Below are 15,001 nucleotides of genomic sequence, written 5' to 3' on the forward strand. Positions count from 1 at the left end.
GTACCTGGCTGGTTTGTAGGTTGAACCCTCCTTCTCCCTAAAAGGCATTCTTATAATGTCAGTTGACAAAACCTGATAGTGAAAGGCCATACACCTCTTGCCAAGAGCAACAAAGAGCAGATGCATTGCTGTCAGAGCAATATACAGGTGTATCAGCATCTCAATGGAAGGAGGAAACTCATTCCTCATCTAATCTATGCCATGCTCTCTTACTGGGACTGTTGCCACATAGAAATTCCATTTTTGTCCTTGTCTCAAGTCTGGTTCCAAACCAGCTCTCAACAATAACCTGCCACCAGCCAGCCCCACTGCAGTGCACCCAGACCATGGCTCTGGTGCACATTGGCAAAGACTTTGGGCAGCTCTAGAACAAAACATGTCAGCTCAAGCCTTGTGCAATGTTCAGCTCAAGAGAGTTCTGCTTATTGACATTGTGTCTGTATATGCATATCCTCAGTGGAAAACTACCATGAAAACTGAAACAGAAATTACTGAAAATCGTTTAAATAAGAACTTAGCTTTGTCACTATATTGAAAAAATAACATCAAAACACAATGAAAAAAGAAGAATATTAGAGAAGTGGACTGAAAATTGCAAACCTAGAAAAGGGAAAGAAGTGGTGGAGGATAAATCAGAGGTATGAACATGTCTCCCCAGAATATTTTCAGAATATTAAAACATACTTTACATAATATTTTGGGTTTGGAATTGCACTTTATATAAATTGGGAATGATGTCTCTAAACAATAATTCCACGTCTGGCTTAGCAAGACACTCCACTCCTGCTGAAAAAGGAAGTGAAAGCATTTGGTTGTCTACTGACTGAGATATCTACTGCTCTGGTGACTTAGTTATCATTTTGGATATGTTAATTTTACTCACCACATTCAGTAGCATGATGATGCAAAAGTTGATGCACACTGCAGTCCCTGTAGTTGCAACCTGAGAGTTATTCCTAATTAAAGCCCACTTAAAGGCAGCAAAAGTGCTGACAGTCACGACACGGTAAATAACAATGCCAAAAACAGCAGCAATCACCACACAGATCTAAAAGAAGAAAAAAATCAGAGAGAAGAACCTGAAAACTTCCAGTGGAACAGGCATTACCTACTCCCTGAAACTCAGAAAATTAAATGAAATGAAAGACTTTAAAAGTGTATTCCTTTTGATTCCAGAGAAGTTTTCAACATGATGATTTTTCTTCTTGTTAAGTTCCTTATATTTCTCATAATGAAAAATATTGTTGAAATAATATTAAAATAATTTTTAGTTTTACATGTTTTCTTAAAATGTTCCTCTTCCTTAGCATTCTTGTAGGAAACAGTATGGCCAGCTCTGGGAGTTAGAAATTTTCTTTATCTGCACATGATGTACAAAAGCTTGTCTCAAGCTGATGTTGCAGCTTGATGGTATCATACTTGGGATGGATTTTGTGCTTTGATGGACTTCACACTTCACACAAATGTCTCCATTTGTAAGCACTGCCTCAAAAACAGCCCTGCCAAGCTAGCCTAGCTAGCAGTTTCTTCCTACAGTTGTGGGAAGTTTCTATCTAGAGAAGGTAACCAGTTCCATTGCCCTTGTGGTTTCTTCTCTGATGAAACTTTCAGCAAATGTGACAGAATGAGAAAGCCGCAGCTGAGCCTGGCTGCTTAGTCACTTAATGGTTCTTGTGCAACCATTGAGTTGTATTATTTACACTGCGAGAGTATGCTGAGAAAGTTGAGAACTGCTCTAACTTAATGTGTGGTAAGTGTATGTCTTCTGATATAGGTGTAATTTAAAAAATATTCTTATCTAAATGATAAAAAAAGGTGGAGCTTTTCTAACTTGCTGGAAGCAAGTTTCTAACATACTAGACCAACAATAAAAATAACTTCAATGAAAATAATTTTTGCCCTGTTTCAAGGACTGTTATGGGGACAATAATTTGTGGTGTATGCAATTCAGAGCAAGGCTACTCTTTCTGGCACTTTGAGTAAGGTCTATCACTAATCTAAGAAGATTAATGGCTGAGTTTGCATAGGATAAAATACTGCCACCCTTCAAGAAAAAAAAAATGGGGAAAATACTCAAAATATCAGAGTTGTAGTATCAATTCTGAGCCAAGACTGCAGTCCTGAGTATGTGTCCTCAAGGGCTGAGTCAGGGTGTGCATCCACCTGATGTACCAGAGCACAGCTCATCTCAATAATGCTCTTGCCTTTCTTGACCTAGCTTGTTTTGAACAGTTTTGAAGCCATCAGGTTCTTACTGTCCTCTGCCCTGTTGCTGTGTTAGCTCACCTACCTGGCTCTCCACAGCTGCTGAGGCCTGCACACATCTATCATTTTCTTGTCTCCTGGAAAAGTCTTAGTAAATTCCACGGCAGTCTGTTGATTCCAGACCAGCACTGTGTTTTCAAGACCAGCACTACCATGCCTGTTGTCATGTGAATAACAGCCTACATCTGCTTCACTGAAATTAGAGGATGGGGGCATTTCTGCAGAAATGTGTGCAGCTGTTAGAAGAGATTTAGCTGCTCCTTTTAGTTTTGCACTTTGTAAAGGGGATAAATGTGTCATTTTAATCGAGGAACAATGGTTTCTCACTTTCAACTGCACTAATATGAACTCTTTCATCATCTCCTCAATACACTGAGAAACCAGGTTGTATTAACAAGGTATTAACTAGGTAGTATTATCTTGGAGCACTCTAGGCACATTACTTAGGTTCTCTGTGAAGTTTACAGAGAGCAACTTCTTCTCCTATGGCAACTTTCCCCACGGCTCTGCACAGCTGACACAGGGAAGGCTACCAGTGAGCTATTTCAGTCAACTGAAGCTGGGGCCTGAATGTGAGAGTGTCACTATTCTGGCATGTGTCACTACATACAGTGTCACAGGTGTAGCCTTGAAGGAAGGGATTAGCTATCTGTGAGACTCAGTGAAGAGTGAACTAGTATATGACTTGACAGAAACTCAAGTGATTTGCTGTGTAGGTTTTCAACATGCATAGAGCTCATTTCACTTACAACAGTCATATCCAATATTTACCTACTCTAAGAGCAGAGATAATGATATTTTGTTCTTTTTCAACTGGTAAATAAATAAAAGTTCTCAAACCATAAAAAATATCCCAGATGCAGAAACGATGAGTCTGCTGCATTTATCTGCAAATGCTTGATAAGGCTCTGGCTTCCCAGATATGGGGTTCATTCGTTCCTTCTTGGAGTACTTGGCTTCAAACTGTGGACGTATTTCCTCCTAAAGAGCAGACAGATAATGTTCACATACAGAACAACTAGGAAAAACTCTGTAGGAAACTTCAGATCTTTTATCAGACCACTGTTCTGGGGAATTACATCTTTGAATTCAGCAGCTGGCACAGCTACTATAAAAGCTGAGCTGGGAAATCAGGTCTCCTTCATGAGAACTAGAATAAATCACTGTACCCATAAAAGTAGGTACTGAAAGTATTTAGTAAAATCCCTAATTAGCTTTTCCTCTAAATAATGCTCTTTCAAAACTCTGTGGCTGCAAGACAAATCGTTTTAAGGTTGAGACCACAGAATTTTTTCAGTCTGACATTATCCTATTGATATTGCAAATTTACAACTAAGAAAAAAAACCCCAACAAAAACCCAATGACCAAACCTCCTTTTTCCAAACATAATTGCTGTTTGTTAGGCATTTGGTTATGTTTCCATTATCAGCAAAAGCTTCTCAGCATTTGAAGAAGGATCCATGCCATCCAACACTGCTCAATCACTTCTTAACTTCAACAATATTATTAGCAGACATTTCAGCAGAAGAAATGTCAAAGCCTGCTTTGCCATTAACAAATGTCCTGTGAAATGAAACCTGGGGATTACTTGGGGAGAGATTTGGTTACATCTGTTTGCAGCATTGTCGGAAGACAAGGTTCACCCTTGGTGCAGGTGACACCTGCAGCAGTGCTACCCTGCTGCCCTAACATGCAGACATCCACCAAGAGCCGTGTGTCCTGTACCACCTTGTTCCAGTCTGGCATCCAGGACACTGTCAGAGGTGAGATAAAGCACCAGGCTGAGGGGGATGGACCCCCACAAATGCTGGCAGATATTAGGGCACTGTTTGTAGTACTCTACTGTATACCAGAGAGCTGCTCTGTGGTACAGCTGGGAGCAGATAAGAATCAGCTTACACATGTCAGTCATTTCCAGCCCTTCAACTGTGTGTAACTGAACTCTGACTAAAGTTGGAAATGCCCAGACCTTAAATGACTGCGTTGAAATAGGTGAATGTTAACTGCTCACACAAGTCTTCAGAATGTGAATAAAGGTGAGATACCCTGAAAGCCTACATACTTTTAAAAAAATTCCCCTGAAAGGGGGGTGTGGGTGTGGGGAGGGGGAAGAGGTCATGTCTCATTCTCCTTCTTCCAAGTTTTGAAGATGCCTTCTCAACACAGTTAATTTCCAAATTCACGCAGCAACCTGGTAGCAAGATATAAAAATGGATGAAGAGGCATGTATGCCTAGCTGCAACACCTCTGTAACTACGACGTGCTTGCAGGAACCAGCCCTACATCAGCTATACAAAAAGGCTAAGCATGTTTCTGTGGAGGCAGAGCTCTTATTCTATTTTGCCCAAGCTGACCCTGCCATATCAGGGCCGAAGGATGTTGAGCAGACCATAATCTGGCAAAAGGAATAATGTAAGTAGTATTCCTGTGCATCCAGGGGCATGAAAAAGGACAGTATGTGATAGCAGTGAAGTGGAGTTCTTGAGAATTTCACCCTGTAGATTGTGCAAGGGCTCTGCCAGCTGGCTAGTCATAGGCAAGAAACCTGTACTTCTCTGCACCCCTCTCTGAGACAAGATTTTATTGTATTTTACAATCTGCAGTGTAGGGAAGTTCTTATCATATCCTATAATCTCCAGTTGATGCAAATAACGCAAATGCTATTTTTACAGATATTCTCAAAAAAAATTTGCAAATCTGGCATGAGACTTTGTACCTGTTTAATGATACTCTGCAATTCTTGGACAAGTAAACAGTACTGTGTCTGGCTGAGGTTAATGATAAAAGAAGGTGACACTGAAGAAAAAGAAAAAGTATGCTACAAATAGCAACAGAAACCAGATTTCATCTGGGAGTGCCAGGAACTGCATGCAGTTGGTTTCTTGTGGCATGCCCACCCAAGATGCAGTTGCTCTCCATGTCTCCCACCTTGCACCTGGTTTACAAGAACAGGAAATCCAGATATGTGGGGTTGAAAGAGCCAGAACACATTCAGTTCATCTCCCCAGACTGAGAGGCCTGCACATTGCAGGGCTTGCTGTATGCCTTTCTTGGATGAGAATCTAAAGTGGTGAGGAATTCACAAGGTTGCATATCTGAATAAGTTCAATTCTCCTTTCCATCATCTTCACTGTTTCATTTATTTGTCTCTTCATTTAGAACAGGAAGGTGATAACCTTATAAATGGTGGGTTTTCAGTTTATTGTTGCTAGGAATAAATAAATTTCACTCTGTAACAAAACCTTATTTTTCAATTTGACAATGAAAATTATAGCAAGCAAAGGCTTGACACATAATGTTAATAAAAATAACAATCTTCATGATCAAAAGCTTGAGATTTAAAATGGTAATTAGAACTCTTTCATCAATGTCTTTGAAATAACTAATAAAAGCAATCACCTGATTTTGTCTAGTGATAACTGAATGGAAAGCAGAGAGACAATTTAATTAGAGGTGCTTTTGTTAGAAAGCAGCAATTTTAAGACAAAAATTTTCACCTTATGGAGTTGAAATTCTCATTGACTTCTCACTGACATACAACTTCCCAGAGAAACTCCACAGGATGAATCTCTTCCAATCTACATAAAACAGACTGTTCTCCTTCCTTCCCAATTCTCACACACATGGATAATTCCAACTTTTTTTGTAAGAGAAATCATATTGATTTCTAGAGTATGAAATATGGATTAATGTGAATTGCCTTAGACCAGGTGTTTGTGCTCCAGAAAAACTACTCTAAATTTCTTTGTGAAATATCTCCTTTTTTTTTCCCTAAGCATTTTCTAATCCTTCAACAGGTAAATTATTGAAATAGTCTCATTCTTTCTAGTACAAGCATATTGTCCTCTATAGCCCAGATATAGAAAAAGAATTTGGAGGTTGAAATTTTGAATCTTGATCACTGTACAAGTGTAGCATCCCCAGAAGTAAGCCTCCAAGCAAAGCCTGTGGTTTGCAGGTGAAGATAACGGCAGAGTGAAGAGGTGGACTTTGAACCACAGAGCAGGAAAATGATCTCCACACTTCTTCTGGAGCACTTGCTTCCAAACTGTGTCTTTCTCAGGGGGAAAGTGCAGTTCCAAAGGAAAAGTGCATAATTACATACTCAGGCAGAGGAGGCAGTGGCCCATTGGGCTGACCCTGAAGCTGGGACATGCTTAAGCTGTACCATAGGTATGGGCACTGGGGGCTGGAGCATCTTCAGAGAAGATACCTCTGTGAGGCAATCAGCTCCTACTCTTTGGATCCTACTGAATGCTGCACAAAGGAAGAACTGATGCCTCAAAAGCCAATAAGCTACTGATGTTCTAATTACTGGACATATAAATCTTTGAGAAGCAGCCTGCTGAGTTCCTATGAGCATATTTAATTTCTAATTTGAGAAGGTACAGTCTGGCACACTGCTTCTGAAATTGTACCTGCACACAGGTAAAATCACCACTGCTCCTGACAGAGGTCTTGCAGACACAGCTTATTGGAAAAACTCTGCTGTGAGAATAAAAGACCAACTGACATCAACAGGGAGCAGGTATCCTCTGAAAATTACCAACATGGAAATATCATCCTGCAGGCCAAACTGGAATAGTCTGCCAGAGGAATATAAATATATCTTACTAAAAACAAAATAAAACAAACCCCAAAATGTCATTTAAGGACAACCTTATCAGGAAATTCAATATTTGTAAATGAACATAGAAGATTCAGGTGGATGGCTTTATAAATCAGCCTGATCCCAAATCCAGGCAGGTTAAATGGTGAAAGCTGAAGATGTATAACATCCCAAACAATAAACATCTTCAAGATCAGGCTTCCTGGGAAAAATATAAAGAGGGTTTCATACTGTTCTTACTTTTGTATTTTGTTAGTTTAAAGGCTCCTTCTCATTCGAGGGACACAGAGGAAGCTATAATTGTCACTTGGAAATTGCAGTTTGGTACAGCTTCTTCTTAGCTGTCAGCATCAGCAGCAGTGGCTTTTTTTTTTGCAACTAGCCATAAGAAGACATGATCCATGCAGGCCAGGCTTGATCACTATGTGAACCTCAGGCAGGACTATCTCAATCCCTTTGTGACTTGCCAGCATTGGCAAGAGTAGTGTGCTAATCTCAGAAGAACTGAATCACTATTACAGTATTTTCTATATGTATGAAGATGGTCTTGAGGGATCACCCAGAACGGACTGCATATGCACAGAGATAACAATGTTCCTGTTATAAAGAGATCAATTTCCAGTTGTGTAAGTTGTTTCATGTTACATTCTCTTATTTTCTTAGTTATTTTCTTAGTTATTTTCTTAGTAATTAAGCATTTGAAAGAAAATCCTACCAGCAATTCCACTATTTCATGGCCTCATTGAACTACTTTGCCTCATACAGAAAAAAATCCCGTAACTCAGAAGTCTGTTTCTCTGCTGGCAAGATTAATAAAAAAGACAATCTTCCACCAAACAACAATATTCAACTTCACTGCGACCAACTTCACAGCAACCTCTTACCATCACTCCAAGAGCTTCTGTAGAGTTAGGAGAGCAGATTTGTAGACACCTGTATGTTCAAATCCCACTTGAGGAGCACTTTTTCTTCAACACTCACTGAATCTTGCTTTTCTCCTGCATAATAAAACCTTCTAGTTCTATTTCGAATTGAGTTCTCAGTTCCAAGAGCATGTTATTTCTTTCTGGTGACCACCAGAGGAAAAGACTAAGGCTATTTTCTGCAGTTTAGTTTCTTCCCTAAGGGGATTTCCTCTACCAACACAGAATGAATTAAGTCCTCTCTCTCACTCAGAAAACCAGACCTGAATGTTCAGAAGCGTGTACAAGCCTCAAAAGGCTTTCTTTCCATCAATACTTTCAGTGACAAACTAAAAGAATAGATAAAAGCTCATTTGCCAAAGTTCATGGTACTCTGGGCTGTCATGAATTTCCGGCTTTCAAAATAAAAATGCATTTCTCCCATACTGCATTCCTTCTCTGAAATATCTCAAATTAATTTAGATTTATGAAAGTGTGAAAAAAGAAACATTTGAGGAGAAAAACGCTTATTTCATAGTTTATAAAGATTTAAAGAATGAATTGAACATAAATGCAAAATAAAACCATACATTTTCAACCAAATAATTGTGTATTAAAGATTAAGGAGTACATGTTTTTATACAAACCTCTTCTTCTTCCCAGTCTATCAAGTCCCAATCATAAGCAATTACTGCTCGCCTTCTTTTCCAAAACTCCAGAAAAACAGTGGCTAGAGCAAGTAGAAAAAAAAGTTGCAAAATTGTTTTTAAGTCAAGAAAATGTTAATGACTGTCACAGAACTGTTGAATGAAGCTGTTACATTATTTTAATTTCTTTGCATAAATGAGTTCTTTTGAACAGCAAATCATGCTGATGATCCAAACTGCTTTCAAAAAGCATTGCTTTCTAAGGATTAGCTTGCTTGCTTCAAGTATGATTGAGGCTTTAGAGATTTAATTTAGTGCTAAATGAGAATGTTTAATTTCTAGCCCTCAACCAAGGGAGGGCTCTCGAATAAAACTGTTCCTGTGAGTCATCACTGCTAGATAAAGCAGATTTTTGATGAAGCTAAAGGTTTCTTGGGGCCATTGCACATAAAGGAGTAACTTTCTTTCTTTGAAGACCATCTATGTTACACAGAAACCAAAACCCAGAGGAAGAACAGTCCAGTGCATTTGAAAATAGAGTACTATTGGGGAAGTGGGGACTTCTGGTTTACACTTTTTTAATTCAACCCCCTTTTTTTTTACACTACTTGAGTTCTTATATGGAGTGTGGTATTTACATCTGATAATTAAACATTGTGTAGTACAGCCCTTATTGAAAGAGTTCAAGATAGAGTAACAGGCCTGCACGTGACTGCTATAGGAAGATGTCTGGGAGTAAAATTAGAGAAAGCTGGGAGGTTATATTCACATCCTAACAGAAGTTCCAGCAGTAGGGAAATTACAGGGTAAAATACAGTTGCCATTCACCAGATGGAATGTGATTGGCATGCCTGAAACCTATTCCACCATGACTCCCTACATACCCAATCTGCAAATTCAAGCACATGCTAAGGGGAATGGAATGGAGGGTGGAGTAGAATGGGGACATAGAGGTCAGGCTCTGCTGCAATCCTTGCAGGGAGGGGAACTTGATGGTACTTTGCAGCTGATGAACAGCATAGCATCCGTCAGCCAGGGGAGACAGGAGAAGGTGTCTTGTTGCTGAGCCAACAGCTGTGGTGAAATCATTGTCCCTGGATGAACTGGGTTCATTAAAACCTATCTGTAACATTAACACACACCTCTGTCCCAAAGCTACCTGCCTTCAAGGTATGACCTCCCCTCACTGGTCATGCACTCCATATTTCATTGACTATATCTTTAAAAGAGAAGTGAGAGAATTTTACACCTATCAATAACAAAGGTGTGTATCACTAGAGCCACTCAAGCTCCACCTAAATGTAAACAAATAGTATAAAAGTAAGTTAAGAATGGAGAAAAGTTAGAGAAGACTCCAACATGATTTCTGGGATCAGGGAATGGGCTGAACCTGTCTCCTCCTTCAAAGGAATGTCTATTGGGTAATAACTGTATTCTCTTCTCTCTGAATGATCATCTTGAGCTAGGTTTGATTGATGATTAGAGATTGTCTGGATATTGCTTTGAAAACATTTTTGCAGTCAGCTACTGTCACTGTCAATCTTTGAACTTTAACCTGTTACAATTTTCCACCCACAGGGTGTATATTAATCAAGTGTTGTCCCCTGAACTGTTGGTGTGTCTTTCAAGGGCTCTGGCAGTTGCCAGCAGTGGGCAACAAACACACTGGAATAAAAATGTTAGAAGCAGGAGGGAGTCTCTGTTCTGCTGTTGGTGTGTGTCCCTGAACAAGTCAAACTTTGACCCAGCGGGCAGCTCACTGGAGAGTCACCATAGCAGGACACTGACAGAGTGATTAAACACAAAGGTGTTGGCTTTCCTGGAGTGCTGACAGACCAATCGAATATAAAGGATTTGAGGAAATCCCCCCTTTGATGTGACAACTGTGCTTGCATTTTGTGGTGGAAAGAACAATCAAGGAAACAGTAATCATATCATATACTCATAATCCAAAGATTAATACTCAGCCTGCTTAAAGCAACAGGTGTTTTAAACATTTATTTTGTGTAAAATATGTAGAAACTACCTAAAGCTAACACAAATCAATGGGCAGGCTTCCTCTCCCACTGTGAAGTTTGGCTCTCCTTTATTGCTCACTGAGAAGCAGCAGATTGATAAGCAGAGAGCATAAACCTCTTTGTTCATGAGCTAGCACAGTATCAGCTGTAAAAGTGTCACAATAGTCTGGCAATATATTTCATATCCAATCATAAAAGCATCTCCTTAATGGTCTGTTTGCCCTACTGCAGCATATTGACAAAAATGGAACCATACTGGAGTCGGTTTGGCAAAAGTTAATTCTTAGACAGTAGCAATTATATTTTATTGTACTAGCCAGTGCAGTGAAAATATGCTTAGGAAATGAACACTACAAGCAGACAAGGTAAGGTATCAAAAGCATAAATAAGGTAGCAATTATTTGGTTTGAAGGCATTTTCATATTTCATGTAATTATTTTTCTGAAAGCTGGAAGTATGTTAGACCAAGTAACAAACACTTTGATTTTAGTCTAACAGAGAGTCATGAGTCTAATGTTTCTATAAATGTTTCTAATAATTACAGTATGATTGGCTGTGATTAGCAAAACTAGTAAGTGCTTGTGATGTTCCACCACTGCTGAACCACATCATGGTTCATTCCTTGATTTTTTTTCCTGGTAGAACTGCTTCTCTCCTATCAGCTCATATTGAATTATTTTGTTCAGGCTAAACAAGTAGTCCTGCACAATTTGGAAACCTAGGAGAAAGAAGTCTGATTGATTTCTATCACTTTGTTTCCATTCCAAAAAGCGGAACTCCAGTAGGTGTTTGAGTCCCAGCCCTGAACCTCTCAGATATATCTTTGTTGAACAAAAATACTTCTTTTCTTTCTTGTTTTTCCCACACCTGGAGTAAGGAATTTGTGTATATTATGTTTAGCACATTTAGCACCTGTCAGAGTAAGTATGTGAAATTCCTGAAGCTTCTTTAGAAACTTATTTTCTAATCATTAAGTAACAAATATGATGTTCTATACAGTGCTGTTTTAGCTTTCACTGTGTTACACTTTCCTCCCTCTATTCAGGTCAGTATGCAGTTTTCTCTTGCTAGATATTTTAAAATGTGCTATAAATAAAAATCTTTGATTCATTGTGCTACTGAGGTCTTCTAAAAGTACTGCATGTTCACATTTCTCTGTTTATTTTCTAATTGTAATTTTAACTACAAATACCCTATACAAACTTCAGCATTCTTTTCTGACTTTGACATTCAATAGGATAGAGTTGTATTTTCTCATATGTATTTTCCCATTTGTGTAAAATAGATGCTAAGTTTTCTCAAAAATTCCTGCTTGGAATTTTGAAATTCTCATTGGCCTTAGCTCCCAGATCTTTTACTAGCTTTTCCTATATTTCGTTTGTCCTACTTCAGAACTCAAACTTGCAGCTGGGTCCTCACTATACACCTGTACAAACAGCTGTCTTAACATCATTTCCTCAGATGCTTTTGTAACAAGTTGTGATCTTATCTTGTAATGCAAATAGCCTCTTGCAGGAAATAGCTTTATCCTTACCTTCTCTCAGAAATCCTCTCTCTATTGTATTTCAGAGCACCATTTATTATATCCATCCTGATTACTAGAATATATTCTATATACCAGGAGTATTGTTGAAGAACATTCTTAAATTCTATCTCCTCAGAGAGCAGATCAGTCTCAATGTTTTATGCTGGAGGCAAGATTTTTAGGAAAGTAATATCTTTTATTAGACTAACACATGCAGAAAAATTATTTTATGTTGGCATTTCCTATTGCTTGGAAAAAAGTGTTAAGTTCTTCATGTCAGTCCTCTTTTTCCCCTTCCGATTTTGCCTTTTGGTGAGTGTTCTAAAGCTACCTCCTTTATCCAAGGAAATATGCTACATAGGAAGAAATTTCAAATATTATTTTTCTTGCATCCCTTAGACACTCAAAGATGTGCACAGAGAGAGAAACTATCACCACCCTACCCTGTCCTCAGCATGACTTTAGAAATGATGAATTTCTGTACTTTCTTATTGAACAGTTACAGTATTTTGCTGTAGAGTTTCAGGAAACATCTGGGCAGTTACAGCTCTGCAATAGGTTTCCCCAGTACCTCAACTGGAAAAGCAAAATCTACTATTTCATCTGGCTTTACTGAAACATGCTGAAGTCAACCAAGTGTCAAATTTACCTAGATTTTTAAAATGAGAATTACTTTTTCCTTCACTTTAAATGTCAACATTTTTTTGAATTAGTGTCTTTTTCTCATTTTCTGTCTTTGGTAAGAATCTAAGTTAGGCAGTAAAAGAGAGGAACTTTTCCTAGATATGGGAGCTGCTTTATCATCAAGCCAAATATTTCTCAAGGCATACATAAAGAACAAAGTGGAGGTGTTTCTCCCTAGCGTGAAACACAAAATATGATATTGCTTCCCTATTTTTGAAAGCTTTGAAGATCTGGAAAATGTCATCAAGAAAAAATTATTTTCCAGCTTCTGAGATGATCACATCTCAATGAGCATCAATGACATCTGTTCATCAATAAAAAAATTTAAAACATGTTAGTGTTTACAGGGACTTACGTTTTCCTATAAACCACAAAGGTTTATAGCTTCAATTTGTTTGAAAGTGTATTTCCTTCCAACAGAAGCTTCAGTACAGAAAAACTTATACACACTAATAATGAATTCCTTAAGCGCACTGAAGGGAGACTACCTTTTGTCCTTTGATAAAACAGTTAAAAGTGAAAGTTTCCTTAAGTCATATGGCTGTCAGGTATACTTTAGTAAGTATCGTACTTTCTTCTATTTTATCAATTACTTTTACTTCTTTGCTTACACCAGGCAGAAATTAAATAGAGGTGAAGGGTCAATACATTTTTTGAAGAAAAGTGTTCTTCTATTCCAGTATCTCCTGGTACACGTAACAATTCCAACCTTACTTTGATAAGTCTCACTTATGCCACAATGAAGTGTTATAAAAGATGGGTCCCTGAGCTTCAGAGTCCTACAGTCAGGCTCATTGCTGCTACACAAATCAAGCAACCCCTGCTGGTATTTGTCATGGTAATTCCTCTCTGCAGCCTGGCCACAGCAGTTTGCTCATCACTTGGAGATGCATTTTATTTATATTTAAAATGGGAGTAAACCACTTAATTCATCAACTAAAAATGTCTTTAGAGCAAAAGGATGAAAGCACCATACAGATCACCTCTTCATGGCAAGACCAATGGCCACACCTGGTTTTGAAACTCCCAAGCAAATGAGCAGCCTCCTCAGCCTTCTCAAAGGCAGCAACCACAGGCTTCTCTCTCAAGATGGGAGCTTACTAATGGGTCTAAAGACAGTGAAGAAAATACTTTAGATAATAATAAAACAGCCTGTGAACTCTGGCTAAAGAGGTAAAAGAGTTCTAGCTGCCTTTTGTTGTTGTTCTCTTTTTATGAAAACACTGCCATAATTATTTAATATGTCAGTGTCTGTCAAACTGGATCATCTGGAAGGTCGAACTTTTCACAGCCAATATTTTATACGCTTGCCAGTTGTTTCATGCTGACAGAAAAAAAATATTTCCACAATCAAACTGCTATCATTGATTCTTCTCTTCCTCTATGATTTACTGCAATGATGGCAATGCCTGCAGCTGCCAATAGGCTTACTGCAGACCGAAAGCCCATTTAACACAGGCAGTTAGCCAACTAGTAAATACAGTACCATAAAATCCCTGGAAAGTGTGACTTCCCTTATGTGAATGTTGATTTAGCCCTATCTACATGGAAAATACCTCCACAATCTCACTGTTCTTGCTGCAAAATCTTCTTTAAGGAAGTATGGTTTGTGTGGAGCCAGAGGATTGCCCCATTCCACAAACCATACCCTACACCACAGCTGCTGCTGGTGCTGCTCCTCCCTCTCTCTCGGCAGTCAGCTCCCAAGCACAGTGTAAGCCAGCAAAAGCGGTGGGGAAAATTATCACCCCAGCTGCTGTCCTCTAGTCTATTCTCCAGTAGCCAAATCCTCCCGGGGGCAGCTTCTACTGTATTTTTTCTTTTCACCCTGTGGACTTAGGTGCTGTGGATGCATGGGTGGGCAGTGCATTGCCCAGTCCTGGCAGGCTGGTGTGGAGAGGCCCAGAGAGAATCGGGTCTGGGAGTCTGACAGGGACGCTGAAGCAGGGGGAGGAAGGAAAGGCTAACCAGAGATGTGGCTCCTGCCGACTAAAGAGAGGAAAGGGAGAGGGCCTACAACATTTTGTAGGCAGGCATGTTCAGCCTCCTCAGCCTTCTCAAAGGCAGCAACCACAAGGCAGGACTGGGCATGGTTACCTCTGTGAGGGCCTCGCCTTATCTAGAGCTACTTTTCCTACAGCCCTGGATCTGGGCACTGCTCAGGCACGGAAGTCATGCTGTGAGAACAGCTGTTTTCTGAAAGCACTGTTATTTTTAAGTAGGAACAAAAGCACTGTTGCAAAAATTTGCACTCTGAAGATGTGCTCACCAGCAGTTAGGAACACTGCCATAAATGTTCACCAATGTTAACCCATCAATTTTCCTAGCAAGAGATATCCCTGTGTGTACA

At 39.2% G+C, this 15,001-nt stretch overlaps 1 protein-coding gene across 1 annotated transcript in view; it reads right to left on the minus strand.

The window, feature by feature from the left end:
• ANO4 (anoctamin 4) overlaps positions 1-15,001 on the minus strand; it is a 116,737-nt gene that overhangs the window by 21,002 nt on the left and 80,734 nt on the right. The window contains exons 15-17 of the mRNA XM_063396232.1: positions 8,425-8,507; positions 3,106-3,246; positions 884-1,048 (exon numbers count right to left, since the gene is read on the minus strand). Coding sequence (XP_063252302.1) covers positions 884-1,048; positions 3,106-3,246; positions 8,425-8,507 — 389 coding nt within the window. The remainder of the gene's footprint in view (positions 1-883; positions 1,049-3,105; positions 3,247-8,424; positions 8,508-15,001) is intronic.

The sequence above is a fragment of the Prinia subflava genome, chromosome 4 (genome assembly GCF_021018805.1).
Source record: "Prinia subflava isolate CZ2003 ecotype Zambia chromosome 4, Cam_Psub_1.2, whole genome shotgun sequence".
NCBI lineage: Eukaryota > Metazoa > Chordata > Aves > Passeriformes > Cisticolidae > Prinia > Prinia subflava.